Source organism: Schistocerca serialis, chromosome 2 (assembly GCF_023864345.2).
Source record: "Schistocerca serialis cubense isolate TAMUIC-IGC-003099 chromosome 2, iqSchSeri2.2, whole genome shotgun sequence".
Taxonomy (NCBI): Eukaryota; Metazoa; Arthropoda; class Insecta; order Orthoptera; family Acrididae; genus Schistocerca; species Schistocerca serialis.
The window spans coordinates 716284217-716301951 of record NC_064639.1 but is presented as its reverse complement, the minus strand read 5'-3'; the positions used below and the strand labels follow the sequence as shown (position 1 = coordinate 716301951).

At 43.4% G+C, this 17735-nt stretch overlaps 1 protein-coding gene across 1 annotated transcript in view; it reads right to left on the bottom strand.

Annotated features, from left to right (window-relative positions):
* The window catches only part of LOC126457902 (ATP-binding cassette sub-family C member 4-like), a 274881-nt gene that overhangs the window by 111542 nt on the left and 145604 nt on the right, over window positions 1-17735 (bottom strand). The window contains exons 7-9 of the mRNA XM_050094578.1: window positions 17325-17481; window positions 8267-8405; window positions 8077-8187 (exon numbers count right to left, since the gene is read on the bottom strand). Coding sequence (XP_049950535.1) covers window positions 8077-8187; window positions 8267-8405; window positions 17325-17481 — 407 coding nt within the window. The remainder of the gene's footprint in view (window positions 1-8076; window positions 8188-8266; window positions 8406-17324; window positions 17482-17735) is intronic.

Here is a 17735-nt window from a genome sequence, read left to right as displayed (position 1 = left end):
CTACTGAGTAGATTATAAACGAACCAATTTTCTTACGTCAAGGAAAATGACAAAAGAGTCGATAACTCAAATAGTTCTGTATTTTATTTGATCAAACACAGTTAAACTCTAAAATATATTATACCTAAAATAAAATTAAGAGTTACGAAGTCATTTCTGAATTACTGTAACTTTGGACGGAAATGAAACATGAAGGGCAAACAGTACGCACAGAACAGAATAGAAGGTTTCGAAATCTGTTGCTACAGAAGAAGGTCGAATAATTAACGAATGATTCAAATGGCTCTAAACACTATGGGACTTAACATCTGAGGTCATCAGTCCCCTAGACCTAGAACTACTTAAACCTAACTAACCTAAGGACATCACACACATCCATGCCCGAGTCAGGATTCGAACCTGCGACCGTAGCAGCAGCGCCGTTCCGGACATAAGCGCCTAGAACCGCTCGGCCACAGCGCCCGGCTAAGTAATGAAGAGATACTGAGTCGAAGTGGTGAGAAAAAAGTTGTATGGCACAACTTGACTAAAATAACAGATCAGTTGACAGGACGAAAGAAGTCAAGCTCTCGTGGATTGTTCCCCCCCCCCCCCCCCCCCCCCCATTTTTTTGCCTTCATTCAACTTTTTCTTGTTGACGAGTGGTGATGGCCAAAGGTAACTGGAGTAATGAAATCTGGAATGAGGGCTTTGATTTTTTTTTTGATAGTACTGGGTGACGGAGCCGGCGCGCTTTATTAGGCATTGGACAATGTGTGGCGGCGCGGCTACCTGAAAGACAAGAGCAGACCATAGCTCGCTTGTCGCACCACAGGGGGTAACGAACGTTTTTGGCATTTGTAGCGAGACAAGCAGGGTGTGTGGGTTGTGGACAGCACCGGGGCCGGTACCTCGCCAATCGTTTTAGTGCATTGGGTCCTGCCGCTCACCTACCAGACAACTCCAGACAGCTGCATTGTACGCGCCGGTTTGGAGAATTTTAATGTCCGTGTCCTCAGGGGGATCGACAGTATGGCACCAATGTAGAACACTGCCGTCCAACAATCAGAAGCAGTTTCAGGGCTATGCTTTCCCGCACATAAACCGATAAACGCCACCTGATTGGTGGACCAGTATGACATGTGCTGACGCAAAAGGGCGCACACCGAATCTGCAGGACAATCTGCTACAGAATGAAAATTTGTTGTAATGGTTTGAAAGAGAAAGTTGTGGCAGAATCTAGGAGTATGGTTGGCAGCCGCTTCTGTGTCCTCCCACGATTGGAGAGTTCCCTGCACGCTGAGAACAAGGCACTAATCTTGCAGCGTGAAGGCGAATTGAGGAGTTCGGCAGAAATTCACTTCTGGACTGACAGAGAGAACGTTAGAGTTCTTCACTTCTGGCCAGCGAGAGTCAAGGTGATCACAAGAGTCAGAAGTACTACTGTCACATTAGTCCAGGCAGAGCCTTGTCAGTTACCACTTGGTGACAACAGTTGGTACTGTTTGTCGCTTCTCGCCCGCTCTGTTTCAGTCGGGTCTTTATCCACGGGCACAGCCCGCCACAGACAGCAGCTGTAACATCATCCCTGTGCTCCGAGCTGAATGCGCGTAAAATTTTTAAAAATTAATATGAATATGGTTGCGTTGTTAAAATGTCTCTGCTTATCTTATTTTTCTTGGCGATAGGACTTCGCTGACCTAGTTGAAGCTGCAAGCGGCGCTTATCGTGATCACGAAAATTCTCTTCAGTTCAATAAATAAAATACTTGATTCGGTTTTTTAACATTATTTACAATGTGTACATCTTTGCTTCCGCCGTTTGCCGATAGTTGGTGACAACGGTAAGTAGCGGCGAAAGAAACAGATCGCAGACGTCTGGCAGTTAGCTTAGACCTCGGCCAACATAACCTCATTCAAACATTAGTCGATTTGTGTTTGCATCATAAAGTTGTTCTTGATTGAAAAGTCAGTTTACGAGCCTAATTCTCTTCATTTGCGGGAGGTGTAACTGTTTTGTTTCAATATGAAGAAAACAGTGGATGAGTCTCATCGAATGCTCTCAAGTACGTATAGTAAGGACGCAATTAGCGAAAGAATGTGTCTTGAGTGGTTTGAACGCTTCAAGAACGGTTATTTTAACGTCGTAGACCGGCGTAGTAGTGGAAGAGAGAATGTTTTCGAAGATGCGGAGTTGGAAACAGTGCTGAGTGAAGACTGGCGTCAAACTCAAGAAGAATTGGCACGATTGGTGGGAGTGACACAGCAAGCCATTTCAAAACGTCTCAAGGCTATGGGCATGATTCAGAAAGGAGGAACTTGCGTCCCGTGTGAGCTGAAACCAAGAGACGTTGAATGGCGTTTGTGTGTTTGTGAACAATTGCTTCAGAGGCAAAAACTGAAGGGATTTCTGCATCGCATTGTGACCGGAGACGAAAAATTGGCTCATTACGATAACCCTAAACGCAAAATATCATGGGTATATCTCGGCCATGCTTCCACGTCGACGGCCAAACCGAATATTCACTCCTCCAAGACCATGCTCTGCATTTGGTGAGACCAGCTCGGCGTCGTGTACTATGAGGTGTTAAAACCAAGTGAAACAATCACAGGTGCTCGTTGTCGAACGCAATTAATGCGTTTGAGCAGAGCATTAAAAGAAAAACGGCCGCAGTACAGCGAGAGGCATGACAAAGTGATTTTGTAGCACGACGACGCTCGACCCCACGTTGCAAACAGAGATCAAAACGTACCTGGAAACGTTAAAACGGGAAGTCCTACCCCTCCCGCCGTATTCTCCAGACATTGTTCCCTCTGACTATCACCTGTTTAGATCAATGGCGCATGGCCTGACTGACCAACACTTCCGATCTCATGAAGAAGTCACAAATTGGATCGACTCGTGGATCGCTTCCAAAGATGAACAATTTTTTCGACGCGGGATTCGTACACTGCCCGAAAGATGGGAGAAAGTAGTGGCCAGCGATGGAAAATACTTTGAATGATGCATGTGTAACCCATTTGTTTCATTAAAGCCTCAAAGGTTGGGGAAAAAGCGGTGGAAGCAAAGTTGTACACCTTGTAATTCACTCACACATATAATACATCGAGATCGCAATACTTCAACTCTAAAATCGCACATCCTCATCTTCCTTCTACATACGAGAGAGTCTGTGTCTATCTAAAACAAAAAACTGTACAACAAATTGAATGAGACAATGTTTTCGTTTGTCTGCGCCTTACCGCGCTTTCATAATGAACGTCTTTGCCAACCTCTGGTTACTCGGTGTTTCAGTTTTTGTTTTTTTATAAATCTTAATTTTGCAGAATCCTGGGGGCCGTTCATCATGTACGTATGCATCTTGCAGGTGGTAATGTACTCGCAGCACGAGCGCAGTAGTCTAATTAATTTGACCCCTGCCAGCTTTCGCTGTCGCCTTGTCGCTATACACAGCCACGGCTTGCATGTGTGATGTGTATCACGGGCTCCCATTCCAGATTGATATTGTTCGTAATAGTTAGCAGTAACGAGTTAAGGCACACCCACTCTCGAAGTTTTAGGGCTCTGTATTATGATAGTTGATCTCGCTCCTGTATGTGAATAGACAGCATCACATTACCGAAGTTACACAGTTCTTATTTGTGTTCCATTCAATATATGTCTCTTTAATATTCTAGTAATTCTCGAAATATATCACTTTGTGAAACTAATATTTTTATGTTATTTAGTAGTTGAATTTCACCTTTATTATCAGTGCCCTTCGTCCGATATGAGTGACCAGCTATTAAATTATCATAAACAGAGTTATATCAAGGGCACAACTCTTAAACTGACCACAAACAAGATAATATCATAACTTGCTCCATAAATTGTCTGTTGCATGATAGGGACTGTGGTAATTAAAGGGAGGGTTGAGTGTATTAGCATAACTAATACGGTTTTCTTCAATGAATTAGGGTGACATGTCCACCTCTCAACCCGGACACCTCGCTAGGACGCATCCTGAGGTATCATTTCGGCAATAAAGACAAGACAGAGAAGGGAGAGGGGATATTACAAGTTGTTGAGGGAGACTATGATAGTAAACAGGTTCAGGTGAGTGTAACAGGTATGTGGAAATAAGGACGCTAGCACAGTGTAGACTAGGAGGTGAGCTGCACTAACAACCGCTCAGCCAGTTAATAGGTATAAATTAGCGTACAGTATTAAACTTAAAATTGATGACATAATATGAGAACATACAGATACGCGTTTAACAAAGGGCTTTTGGCACCTGCTGCTGTTAGGCATTCAAATAAAATATTGAACAATAGATTTGGTAAGTCAAATGAAAAGACAGAGGAACAATATACCACTATTAACGATAAACGATAAATGATAGAGTTACGGCATAAATATAAGTATATAAATACATCTTTAACAAATATGTCTGACATCCTGTGTTGAATCGTAGAAAGTTGTTTAACAGAGTTATTTCCTGTGGCACAACAAATTGAACAAATAAAACGAAAAGAGTAGGCACGATACCGATAAAAATGTACAACGTATAACTTGAAATAACTATACATATACAATACATTTCAACATAAAACGACTGTTAACCTAGCTCCCAGTGCTGCGTTATTACTGCAAAAGTCTCTTGGCAGCCTGTATAAATGTAGCAAGCTCTTTTTATTATACGTATATGGAATTACTCAAGGAAAGAATAATGATGGTTCTCGTGGGAAACTCTACGTTCAGACGATGTTGCTGCAAAAACGATTGTCTGTGGCGCTCCTATGCTGCACATGAAAAGAGGACGCGATTTATGTCACCTTCTATTGTGTTAGTGAAGTCACAGAATGGGATTGGGTTAATTACAGTGCACAGAAGCTGCATTGCAAAACTTCAGTGGATAAATCTTACGCGCCAGAAAGCGGATATCAGCCATCTGGGTAGGTGAAAACCGTGAGAGCCGGGTCTACATGGAATAACAGGCTGAAGAACTAAGACGCCTTCTACTCCTCTTACCATTGTTGAAAGGCTTTCTGTGTGCCAGGCGGTACAATACAGAAGGGGAAAGTGTGAGATCAATTGATGTTCCGAATCTAGCGATTTTCTTAGCAAGAATATGGACTTCTTCATTTTGTACGCCCCCCGTCACAACCGCAGACAGGCTGTATCGGTTTCGGATCAAGATATCTAGCGAGACACCTCGCTGATTGCTATCGTAAATATTTTTCCACGAGATAAGCCATATGTGACGCCGCGGTACGGTTTTATATGGCTAAATCACCATGTGTCACCACTGGCGTGCGGAAGTACATAACCAAAACAGAACATACGCTGTGCGGATAAACTTCCCAGAACGGATGTGTTTACTGGAAAAGTAAGGTATTCCGAGATCCAAACTGAATCCATCTAGGGACTTATAAGGAGAATAATAAGAGACTTAGATTAATAATTAGATGCTTTTGTCAGTTTCAGACCTCTTTGATAAATTTACAGACAATCTAAATTCGATGACGTGAAATACACTATCCATAAAAGCAATAGGAGGTCGTTTATTTAGCATCGTATAGGCGCCGTACGTTATCCATACATTACCTGCGAAAAAGACGAACATTATTGTGAAATAATAAGGGTTATCACGTACGTGCGAGAAACAACTATTACGCCTTACTGAAGCACACAAGCGAAGGATAAATTTTAGGTTTCCTGGCTACAGGCTCGATTTTATTAAGCTATTATAATGACGATAGTCAAAAAATGGGAAGAGTGTTCAGTGGAACTGATAGAAAGCCACTAAAATTTTAATTGAAAGACGACAATATCTAGTTGAATCTTCCACACGTAAGAAAGTTGTGGTTCAACTAAAACATATAATTAACGCGTACTGTGTAATATGTAAGTACTAAGGTCACGAAAGATGTTGTAGTCATTCGGTCCTGAACTACTGACATGGGAAATATATCTAAACAACGTGTAAGAAAGGCAGACATAGATCTACATCAGTTTAATGGCGCCATTCGGACAGTAGATCGAACACATCAACGCTCACGCGTTTCAAAAGAGATTGTAGAGAAGACTGAAGGTAGCAGTATAATGTGGTAAGTCTATTACAATTATCATAGTTAGATCCTAGAGCGAGATCAAGTAGTGAAACAACTATGTCGTATCGTAACTGATCTACTTTCAAACCGAAGCCTAGCTTTCTGAGTGAAAATGAGGTAATGTTTGTCTAGAATAGCAATTTTAAGTGAATTTCTTACGACAATGAAGACTCGAGTGGAGGCGATGTAAGTTGAGATATTCAGGATGTGTTTTGATAGGCTGTGGAAACAATGCCAATATTTCTCGAGGTAAATTTCTAGGTTCGATATCTACTCCGCCACAAAGTTTTAATGTCCCAGTAACTTTGAAATCAGCGCACACTCATTTGCAGAGTGAAAGATACGTACTACGAACAATCGCTGGGATACAGTTACGCCACGTGCCCAGAATATTCCTTCTTCCGGACTGCTAATCCAACAAGGTATGCAGGAGAGCCTCTGTGAAGTTTGAAGAGTAGGAGAGATGTCGTGGCGGCATTAAAGCTGTGAGGGTGGACCTCTACCCTACCCGAGGTAGCTCAGCGTGTAAGAGCATTTCCCGCGAAACCCAAGCACTTTGGTTCGGATCCCAGTTATGTTGTTGTTGTGGTCTTCAGTCCTGAGACTGGTTTGATGCAGCTCTCCATGCTACTCTATCCTGTGCAAGCTTCTTCATCTCCTAGTACCTACTGCAACCTACATCCTTCTGAATCTGCTTAGCGTATTCATCTCTCGGTCTCCCTCTACGATTTTTACCCACCATGCTGCCCTCCAATGCTAGATTTGTGATCCCTTGATGCCTCAAAACATGTCCTACCAACCGATCCCTTCTTCTAGTCAAGTTGTGCCACAAACTTCTCTTCTCCCCAATCCTATTCAATAACTCCTCATTAGTTACGTGATCTACCCACCTTATCTTCAGCATTCTTCTGTAGCACCACATTTCGAAAGCTTCTCTTCTCTTCTTGTCCAAACTAGTTATCGTCCATGTTTCACTTCCATACATGGCTACACTCCATACAAATACTTTCAGAAACGACTTCCTGACACTTAAATCTATACTCGATGTTAGAAAATTTCTCTTCTTCAGAAACGATTTCCTTGCCATTGCCAGTCTACATTTTATATCCTCTCTACTTCGACCATCATCAGTTATTTTACTCACTAAATAGCAAAACTCCTTTACTACTTTAAGTGTCTCATTTCCTAATCTAATTTCCTCAGCATCACCCGATTTAATTTGACTACATTCCATTATCCTCGTTTTGCTTTTGTTGATGTTCATCTTATTTCCTCCTTTCAAGACACTGTCCATTCCGTTCAACTGCTCTTCCAAGTCGTTTGCTGTCTCTGACAGAATTACAATGTCATCGGCGAACCTCAAAGTTTTTACTTCTTCTCCATGAATTTTAATACCTACTCCGAATTTTTCTTTTGTTTCCTTTACTGCTTGCTCAATATACAGATTGAATAAATCCCAGTTCTATGTACATTTTAATCTACCACTTTAAGTAATGTATCCTTTCCATTGGAATTGTCAACTTGATTAATAGCCAACAATGTCATACAGCAAATACACCTATCGTCTGTTAGAGAACGAAATTCCGGAGATGTGCATTCAACTGGTCTTCATCGAATCCGAACACAACCGTCATAACATAAGTTTAATATCGCAACTACTGGATAATAATGGTAGACGTTCGGAAGAGTTAGTGTTCAGGAGGGAGGCGTTACACCAGAGGTGTGAATAGTACGCCGTATGAGCTACTTCGAATCGTGTCTAGCTATTATCTAAAAATCTACCTTGCTGTAGATTTGCATTTCTGGTTATTGTTATTGGCATTCCTTCGATGATCCGCTCACGACGAACTTGGCAATGTGTGTAGATTGCGCGTTCGTATCACGCGTGCACATAAGAACATGCATCAAAACAGAGATGTATTTAATATTTCTTTCTCGTGGCCAAACTGATGTCAGTAAAATGTAAATTGTTTTGTCGTTTGATGTCTGAGAGTCTGCTACGTACCTCTATGCGCTGAAAGGATACTTTAGCCTCCTGCAGACTGGATATTGCCCAGGGGAACATCGTCGCCAGACAAAGATTGAGAATATTGAAGTATTGGGCCATCGCGAATATCTGAAACAAGAACAAAATTGCGTTCTCGTTTGGTATATGGAAGAGGAACGAGGTCAGGTGCAAGGTGGACCACTCGTACCTTCTCAGGACCGGCGACTTCGCCAGCCAGGTAATGCGCCAGCAGCGTCACGAGAAGAGAGGATCTCTCCATGAACACCGTGGACGCCACCAGCAGGCCCTTGAGGTAGGCTGCCTGCAGCAGTCTGCGAAATTCAGACCTGAAAATAGAACGCGTACAACTGAAATCTTTCTCCTAGTTGTGTTAATAGATAAGGTAGACTTAGAAAAATTTCAGCACTTGGGTGGTGGCACATCTTCCGGGAAAACATTGTAAGTGCACGTAGGTGACGCAGTGTTTTTCCTCTGTGTTTCTGATCCTTAGCTCTGTAATATGAGATGGTTATAATTCAACTTGCTCTACTTGACAGGGCTCCAGTGAAAAATAAGTGATCGTATTGAACAGTCATAGGAGGACTTTTTGAACCTCAACGTTTAGGCGTCGTTGCGTCTTATAGTAAAAACTATCGAGTCCGTTGTAAATTATAGTTCCCACATGGAGAAAGGATAGTTATATTACTTCGAATTGTTGGAAGAGAACTCTAATCTGTGTTTTTCCTGACGTTCCCTATGCTGGCAGAAATGATAATTTATGTAACAGTTGGAAGTCAAATAAAAGAAGTTTCTCGCCATCGTCTAGGTAATATTTGGAGAATACCATTGTTTAATATGGCAGATGTTTAGCCTAGACTTTTATGTCCATACCTCCATTGCTCATGAGGCACAGTTAAGGGATGTTACAATTTCTCCCCACGCACTCCGTTTTCTCTTCTTTATGATTCGCCTAACTTTAGCCCTCGCTTGCCAAAGGTTGCAAGATTGTTTCCACTTTCTCTTTTCCTAAACATATACAATGCAGCTCGTTCCACCAGGGGACGTCTTTTTTTGTTGCGATGTGACCCACGCACTCGTGCGTGCTATCACGGTGTTGGAAACGGATAGTTGGCTGTATAACGGCCACTTCGCTCTGGTGAACATCCAGTTTGGTGACCTTCCATTGAGCGTTGTTGTCTCATCTAGATCAAGCCTCTTTGGAAAGTGGTCAATTGAATGTAGACTGTTCACCGCTTACCACGTTACGGTGTCTGCGAAGGCAGGGAACACAGAGACAGATATGCAGCGGAGAACGACCCAGATTAAGTAGGCACACCTCCTCTTGACACTGCCAGCCTCCCAGTTAGTCGACCGCTGGGATGGACGGTAGAGGAGTCCCAGAGCACATTGTGTACATTGATGCACCGACTTATAGCAATGGGTAGAGCAGTTATCTAAGGAAATCAGTAAATACTTTGCTGTCAGCAGGGTTCCGCGGTGGGATGTACACATAGTACACTATAAGACGACTATAAGACTATAAGACTCCTTCACATGCAACTCAATGGTGAGTGTGATGTGCAAGTAGTGGAATGTTTCATTGATGAACATAGCTACATCGCTCTTTGTTCATTCACCACTTAGCTAATCATTCCTACGCAGGTTAAATCCTCGCAACACAAGTTTATCCGTGGTCTTTAAGTGCGTGTCCTGAAAGCTTTGCTCTTACTAGCATTTTTCATCCCTCCAAACGTGTATTATAACTGTTCACATTAAACTACAGAATGGGAGCCATTTTAACTTTGAGATTAACCCTTACTGAGTCCTGTAGTACAGATGGGGAATTCAAAACGTTAGAAGGAGGGGTAGATCGACTTGTTGCATCGTGCAAACATTTTTCTACTTCGTTATACACTCATATTAACGAAGCCTTACGGGTTAGATGGTTTGATGTCTTCCTTTTTAGAGTTGTTCTTTCCACTCAGAATTTTTTGAGGAGAGTGTGGTAAAGAAGTTGCTGTGACGCAGCTCATAGCCCGACAGCATGACACGACAACGTTGTAGGTAGTCGAAAACCGGGGTCGTAGGGGCCACGTCAGCGAGAACCAAAATACTAGTACTTCCGGACGACAACAGGAATATTGGCATATAATCACGGGCAACTCTGAGTGCCGCCGCTGAGATCAGAAGCAGTCGGCTCACCGACAGGCGGCAGCCAAATACCCACTAGGAGGAGGAGCCAGCGTGGGTCTACTTGCTTCTGCCGTCTCACGTGTTCACAGACTGTTACGTGTTCTTCTGCCGGTACCGTATTTAAGACGATGCACGGACAGTGCCAGGAAGTCGAAGGCAGAGCACCATCCTCGAGAACACCGCCTTAAAGAGCCGACCTCAAGCTGCCACCCTGCCATTGCAAAGCAACCCCTTGAGTGCGAGGTCACAAGTTCAGTCTTTAGTAACGCTCATTTGAAAGTGTTGTGTTAACAGTTATGATAGGAAAAATATTGGCTGCAAATGACTAATCATGTGCATCAACAGGGCGCCAGAAAATGAGAATTACACTTCACAAAATGGACATCGTCGGCACCCAAGAAATTTTAATACAAACAATTATCTTTTACCATGGATACCGAATTAAAAATGCGCTCCACAGTGACCCCAAAGTTGCGCGCCATCAAGATCGAAGGCGAACTCTTGGGAGTTATGAAGCATGCAGGACTTTCAGCTAGGTATCTACTCTTAAAGAATGCATATTGAATCATACCAGTGTAAGGGGAGGGCGAGAACTGATGGAACTTGATGGCATACAACCGAATGTGAAACAATCTGTCGTGTAGCTTATCGTGAAACTGGCTATCATTCAAGGCGTAGCTGCACATAGTGCGATAATGTGTTGTGTAGGCAGGAAAAAACGATCTCCAGAGGCTGAATTTGTACCGTGGTTCCAGGTGATATGAATTGCAACGTCACACATTTTTCAGAAGGAATAGTTTGCTCTAAAAGAGTATGATTTTTAATCACAGATCAAGAATCAAGCAAATACACCGTTATTTGGACCAGTTATTGGCTAAAACCTGTGCTCACACCATAGTTGTAGTTCTCTTACGCCAATTTTCCCACTCTTGCTTGCTGTTATGTAAATATTTCCTACTCCCCTTGCAAGATCACGCACAAGAGAAAGAATAATAGGGTACAGAGCACCTCCAATTTCTCGCAGCACAGTAAATAACTTTTCAGCCAATTAACCATCCACATTAACAGTCGGCATAATTGTATGCGAGTACGTTAAGGCATTGAAGCTAGTTGATTTTGATACAATTCTCTTGGCACCTCCAATTTCCGGGGTTCCTTCCATATGCATGTCCTGCACAAATCCAGATTGGTCGAAGCTGAAAACAAAATCCTTTCTGAAGGCTGTGATAAGTTTCTTCGTTTCATCTACAAATTTTCGGATCGATTCAGGAGTTTGCCGTGCACCGTCAAGTTGACGCTTTGTTTGAAATTTCGTTATCTTACTTCTTCCAATTCTGTAGCACTGTTTGAAGTTATGGAATCATCCACTGATCCCTTGAAATCATTGTAATCTACGTCGCGCGCAATTTGATGTGCATAACATAGCAGGTCACTATCATGCACATCCTGTAAATTTTAACGAGCATCGTTGAAACGGCCGAACACCAGCTTTTGTAACAAGTGCGCCTTGTCCTCCCTTGAATATTCGTAGTTTTTCTTATGCACTACACGGTCATATTACTGTGGACTTATTCGAAATCGTTCGCAATTGTTTTTTTAGTATGCTGCTGATAACCTTCCAGGTACGTAACTATGTTTAGTGCCCGCTACTTAAAGAACGATTGCCCTTCACTACGTTTCACTGGAGACGAGATTCGTGGCACTGTGTATGATAAGGATGGTGAACTATAAGACTCGACACTTGTTTCAATATCAGTTTCACTTGTTAAACAATTGTCGTCATCATTGTGCTCCTCACGTGCGTTGTCTGCTCAGTGGAGCGTATACGACACCAGACATTCCACCAACACATATTGCAGAAAGCCTACTATTTCATCTGCCAGTCCTTTCTCAGTATGTGAAATTTCTTGGCTTCCTTTCTGACGAAACGTCAACTTCAGCAACTGTTTTTGTAGATCCACACACATCAAAAAAGTTTGGCATCAGCCCGGTTCCCAGAACTCCTGAAGACAGACGTTGACTGTGGATATTGTATCACAGACTCGGTCGATCTGAATCTTCAGATATGTCATTAAACCCTCCAAAAGGTATAAACAACCATTCATGGGCAGCGCCTATTAGACGGAGGGGGTCCGACAGCCGATCAGTTCCAGTCATTCCACCAGGAAGGAGGTACATGGCTCGTGTTGTCAACCATCCCTAGACGATCATTACCGCGGTTCGATCGCGTCCGCATTGTTACTTTGTGCCAGGAAGAGCTCTCAACGAGAGACGTGTCCAGGCGTCTTGTACTGAACCAAAGCGATGTTCTTCTTACATGGAGGAGATACAGAGAAACAGGAACTGTCGATGATATGCCTCACTCAGGCCACCCAAGGGCTACTACTGCAGTGGATGACCGCTACCTACGGATTATGGCTTGCAGGAATCCTGACAGCAACGCCACCATGTTGAATAATGCTTTCTGTGCAGCCACAGGACGTCGTATTACGACTCAAACTGTGCGCAATAGGCCGCATGATGCATAACTTCATTCCCGACGTCCATGGCAAGGTCCATCTTTGCAACCACGACATCATGCAGCGCGGTACAGATGAGCCCAATAACATGCCGAATGAACTGCTCAAGATTGGCATCATGTTCTCTTCACCGATGAGTGTCACATATGCCCTGAACCATACAATCGTCGGAGACGTGTTTGGAGGCAACCCTGTCAGGCTGAACGTCTTAAACACACTCTCCACCGAGTGCAGCAAGGTGGAGGTTCCCTGCTCTTTTGGGGTGGCATTATGTGGGGCCGACGTACGCCGCTGGTGTCATAGGAGGCGCCGTAACGGCTGTATGATACGTGAGTGTCATCCTCCGACCGATAGAGCAACCATATCGGCAGCTTATTTGCGAGGCATTCGTCTTCATGGATGACAATTCGCGCCCCCATCGTGCACATCTTGCGAATGAGTTCCTTCAGGATAACGACATCGCTTGACTAGAGTGACCAGCATGTTATCCAGACATGAACCCTATCGAACATGCCTGGGATAGTTTGGAAAGGACTACTTATGGACGACGTGACCCACCAACCACTCTGAGGGATCTACGCCAAGGTGTGGGACAATCTGGACCAACAGTACCTTGATAAACGTGTGGATAGTATGCTACAACGAATACAGGCATGCATTAATGCAAGAGGACGTGCTACTGGGTATTAGAAGTATCGGTGTGTATAGCAATCTGGAGCACCACCTTCGAAGGTCTCGCTGTATGGTGGTACAACATGCAATGTGTGGTTTTCATAAGCAACAAAAAGGGCGGAAATGATGTTCATGTTGATGTCTATTACAATTTTCTGTACAGGTTCCGGAACTCTCAGAACCGAGGTGATGCAAAACTTTTTTTTTATGTGTGTATAATGCAGAGTCTGGTTTGTTTATCGTTGCCATAGCTCTCTAGCATCGTTGTGAGTTATTCGACGACAAAGCAGATCAACTACGCTCCGTAGCCTCATGCTGTGCTCAGCATTGAATACCTCCAGTCCCGCCCCCTGTTGCCATTAGCAGCCAATATTGTGGTTGCATGGTAGACAGTATGTGGGGCGTCGAATGCCGTAAACGTCATTGGCCTTTTTGCGACCTCTCACTCAGCTGTCAGCTGTGCTCATTCGAGCAGAAATTGCGAGAGGTAGAATGCGCCTGCGAGATGGGCTATCTTTACTCACCTTCACACATTGTGCTGCGTTTTGGTGTAGCTAATTGCCACGTTTTCTTAGCCAGGTGCCGGGATCGCAGCTGAGAGTTATTAATGTCACAAGGCGAGTAGGGGAACTGCCAGCCGAGTGAAGTCGAGTCACGTAAAAAGCGAGAGACGGGGAACAAACATCGTCCAGGCGGCTTCGCCATACGGATGCAGTGCTTTAACGGGAAGCCTGAACAATACTTTGCCATGATTTGGCGCTCAACGTACATATTTGGAATACTGTTGCATGTCTCTATCCTCCAGCAAATATAGAGGGCGTAAGGCGTATAGGTGCAGATGTTTCTATTGGTGATTGAGGAAGGTGTACTGAACAACGCTCCATCAGAATTTTTCATTTGCACACCACTAATTATAGCCACTACACGTCGTATGTTTTTAGGTTAGGTTAGGTTAGATAGTACCTACGTAATTATTCTGCTATTCACAATAAAGTGACTGGCAGAGTGTTCATGTGGCAAGAGCAAGCCATTAATTCTTATTTCCCCTGGGCAGCAACTCAGGTGTTGTAGCGTGGGCGCGTGGATGCGAAACGGTTAGTCTGTACTGACAGGTGTAACCCGCTTAGTGGTGTATTAAGGAGAAGCAAAAAACATCAGGTCGTAAAGTTTGTGACGTGTTTGTGGGAAGGTTGCTCGTTACAGAAAAAACACTACCAACAAACTGACGCGTGTACATTTTAAGATACCCGACATAAAATTATCTACACATATATATTCATTACATCTACATACATACTCCGCACGCCACTACACACTACATGGTGGAGCTTACATTACACCACTGCTAGCCGTTCCCTGGCCCGTGCCACTTACAAACGTAGCGTAGGAAAAATGATTACCTGTATGTCTCTGTACAAGCCTTAATTTCCAATATTTTATCCTTTCTATCTTTATGTAAGATGAACCAGAGGCAATAGAATTGTTTTGCAAATTCTGGTGCTTTACACATCCTCAAAAGTATTTCATGAAAAGATCATCTATTTTCCTCCAAAGATTCCACTCTAAGCTCTGGGAACATTTCTATAACTCTCTTGTGCTGACTGAAACAATTGGTAACAAACCTATAGCAAACTGTTTGTGTTTGGTGCATTCTCTTACAATGAGCGTGGCTGGTCGTACCGTAGGAAATTATCAATGCCATCTGTCTCTCCATGCCACAGATCATGGAACTGCTGAAAACAGAAGTGTTGTGTTGAAACTTCCTGGCAGATTAAAACTGTAAGCCGGACCGAGGCTCGAACTCGGGACCTTCGTCTTTCGCGGGCAAGTGATTTTGTTGGCAAGTTGGTAGAGCACTTGCCCGCGAAAGGCAAACGCCCCGAGTTAGAGTCTCGGTCCGGCACACAGTTTTACTCTGCCTGGAAGTTTTATATCAGCGCACACTCCTCTGCAGAGTGAAAATTTCATACTGGAAGTGTTCTGTTGTAAATACCGCACCATTTATTTGTACGACGTTCACAAGGAGGAAGTACTGACTCACGCGTCGGAAATCATAACCGTCCAGTGTTCAAAGCTAAGTATGCAGAGTAATACGAGACCAAATCAGAACACATCCAACAGATAAACCAAGTCCATCGTGAACTGTGTCGTCGTAAGGACAGCTGGTGGTTAACAGCCGAACATGGAGGGCACACAGAAGTCAATTTATCCTGCTGCTTTCTTTGTGCCTCGTCCCTTATAACCCCGGAGAAACCACAGGGACAATCTTGGCGGTATGACCTGGAGGCTTGGGGCGTGCATGCCGTTCGCAGCGCCACTTCCGAGAAGGCTTGTCGCTTGGTGCGCCGCCAGCAGCCTAATTGTGCAGTTCAGCAAAGTTACACCACACTGAATACTCAGAGGTCAGGTTTAGTTTGGCAATCTTAATTATTCATGTATTGGTCGTTACTAATATAAGACAATCCTTTCATTCAATCACTTGTAGCCATATTTTCATTGCATTTTTACTAACGTTAAAATACAAAATGTTTCACAATTCATGTTACTCATTTCTAGAGATTGTAGAGGGGGCTTAGATTAAGTTTTACGCAAGAACCTAAATCTGGCAACGCCATCCAATGACGCTACAGAGCGTCAAAGTTACAGGCGCAGGCGCCTGTATATGTATGGTATACATACAGGGTGATCATGTGATGATGTTTCAAACCTTCTAGGATGTAGGAGAAGGATAAATGTATCAGTTTGAGATAAGGGTCCCGAGCGAGTCGAAAGTTACAAGCGAAACCGTTCTGATACCTCTGATAGTGGAATACGTGCACTGGTACTGTTATTGCTAACATTTTAGGGTAGGCAACTTTCAGAGGTTGTAGTATGTGTCAAAACAAGAAAAAAATGCCAAGTAAACATGGGCTCTTAAACGGATACCTCAAGAACTATGAGCATTTTTTTTTTTTCAGTAGAGGAGATATGTTTCACAGTAGTGAAGATGAAAAAGTGCTCATAGCTCCTCAGGTATGCATTTTAGAGTCCTTGTATACTGACATTTTCCCTTGTTTTGGCCCAAACTACCACCTGTGAATGTTGGGTACCCTACAATGGTAGCAACAACAGTACCACTGCATATATTCCACTGTCAGAGATATCAGAACGGTTTTCGTTTATAACTTTCGATTGGTTCACTTCCGGTAAAGGGTCTCTTGCCTCAAACTGAACAATTTATTCATCTCGGTCATCCTGTACATATATGTGTCAAAGCTTGTAACGTTGGCATAGAGCGAGGTGGCGCAGTGGTTAGCACACTGGACTCCCTAAATCGCTTCAGGCAAATGTCGGGATGGTTCCTGTGAAAGGGCACAGCCGATTTACTTCCCCATCCTTCCATAATCCGAGCTTGTGCTCCGTCTCTACTGACATTGTCGACGGGACATTAAATACTAATCTCATGTAACGTTGACGCTCTGTAGCGTCGTTGAATGATGTTTCCGGACATGGATTCCTACGTAAAACTTGATCTGCAATGTCCCCTATACAACCTCTACAAGTGTGTAACATGAATTGTGAAATACCCTGTAGAACTCACGCTTCCGTCTGTCTACATACCGGAATCTATTTGCGAACAGGTGCTTGGGGATGAAGGAAAAACGGAGACTTTTGGGAAATGAACACACAAAACAATGGCAAGGTTGAAGACAAGTGACTTCGCATTGGCATGTAATACGAAAAGATGAAAAAACTGTAAGCGATCTGCGTTTTGTCATTGATGTGTCATATGACCAACTTCGGTTAGAGCCACTCCCATTGAAACAAATAACGCAAAGGTCTGTTTTAACGGCTCCTGACCAAAGTTGTCTAGCGCCAACATTTACAAGTGCCTTTACTTACTTCCTCGCCGCAGCCACGAGCTCTGCGAAGGGCTTCTCCCAGGCGTACATCTTGATCACCTGGATGCCCTGCACAATCTCGTTCATCATCCTCATCCTCTCGTCGGTTCTTCGGGCGATTTTGTCGCGAAATCGTGCAAAGAGCTTTCCTGTGTAAACTGTAAATAAAAAGTATGTGATATCACTGGTTTTTCTGCAGTTTCCTGGTGCAAAAATAAGTATTTAAAAATGAACAAAAAATATTGTATTTTCTTAAGAGGAATTTATTCGCGTTAAAAGGAGGCCTTCAGCTTAGTAAGCTATTCTAGGTTTGTGAGTCACGACAGATGGAAGCAAGCTAACAGAACTATCAACAATTTCATGACTGAAATACCCATAGAATAAAAGTAATGTTCATGAGCAAAACATACAC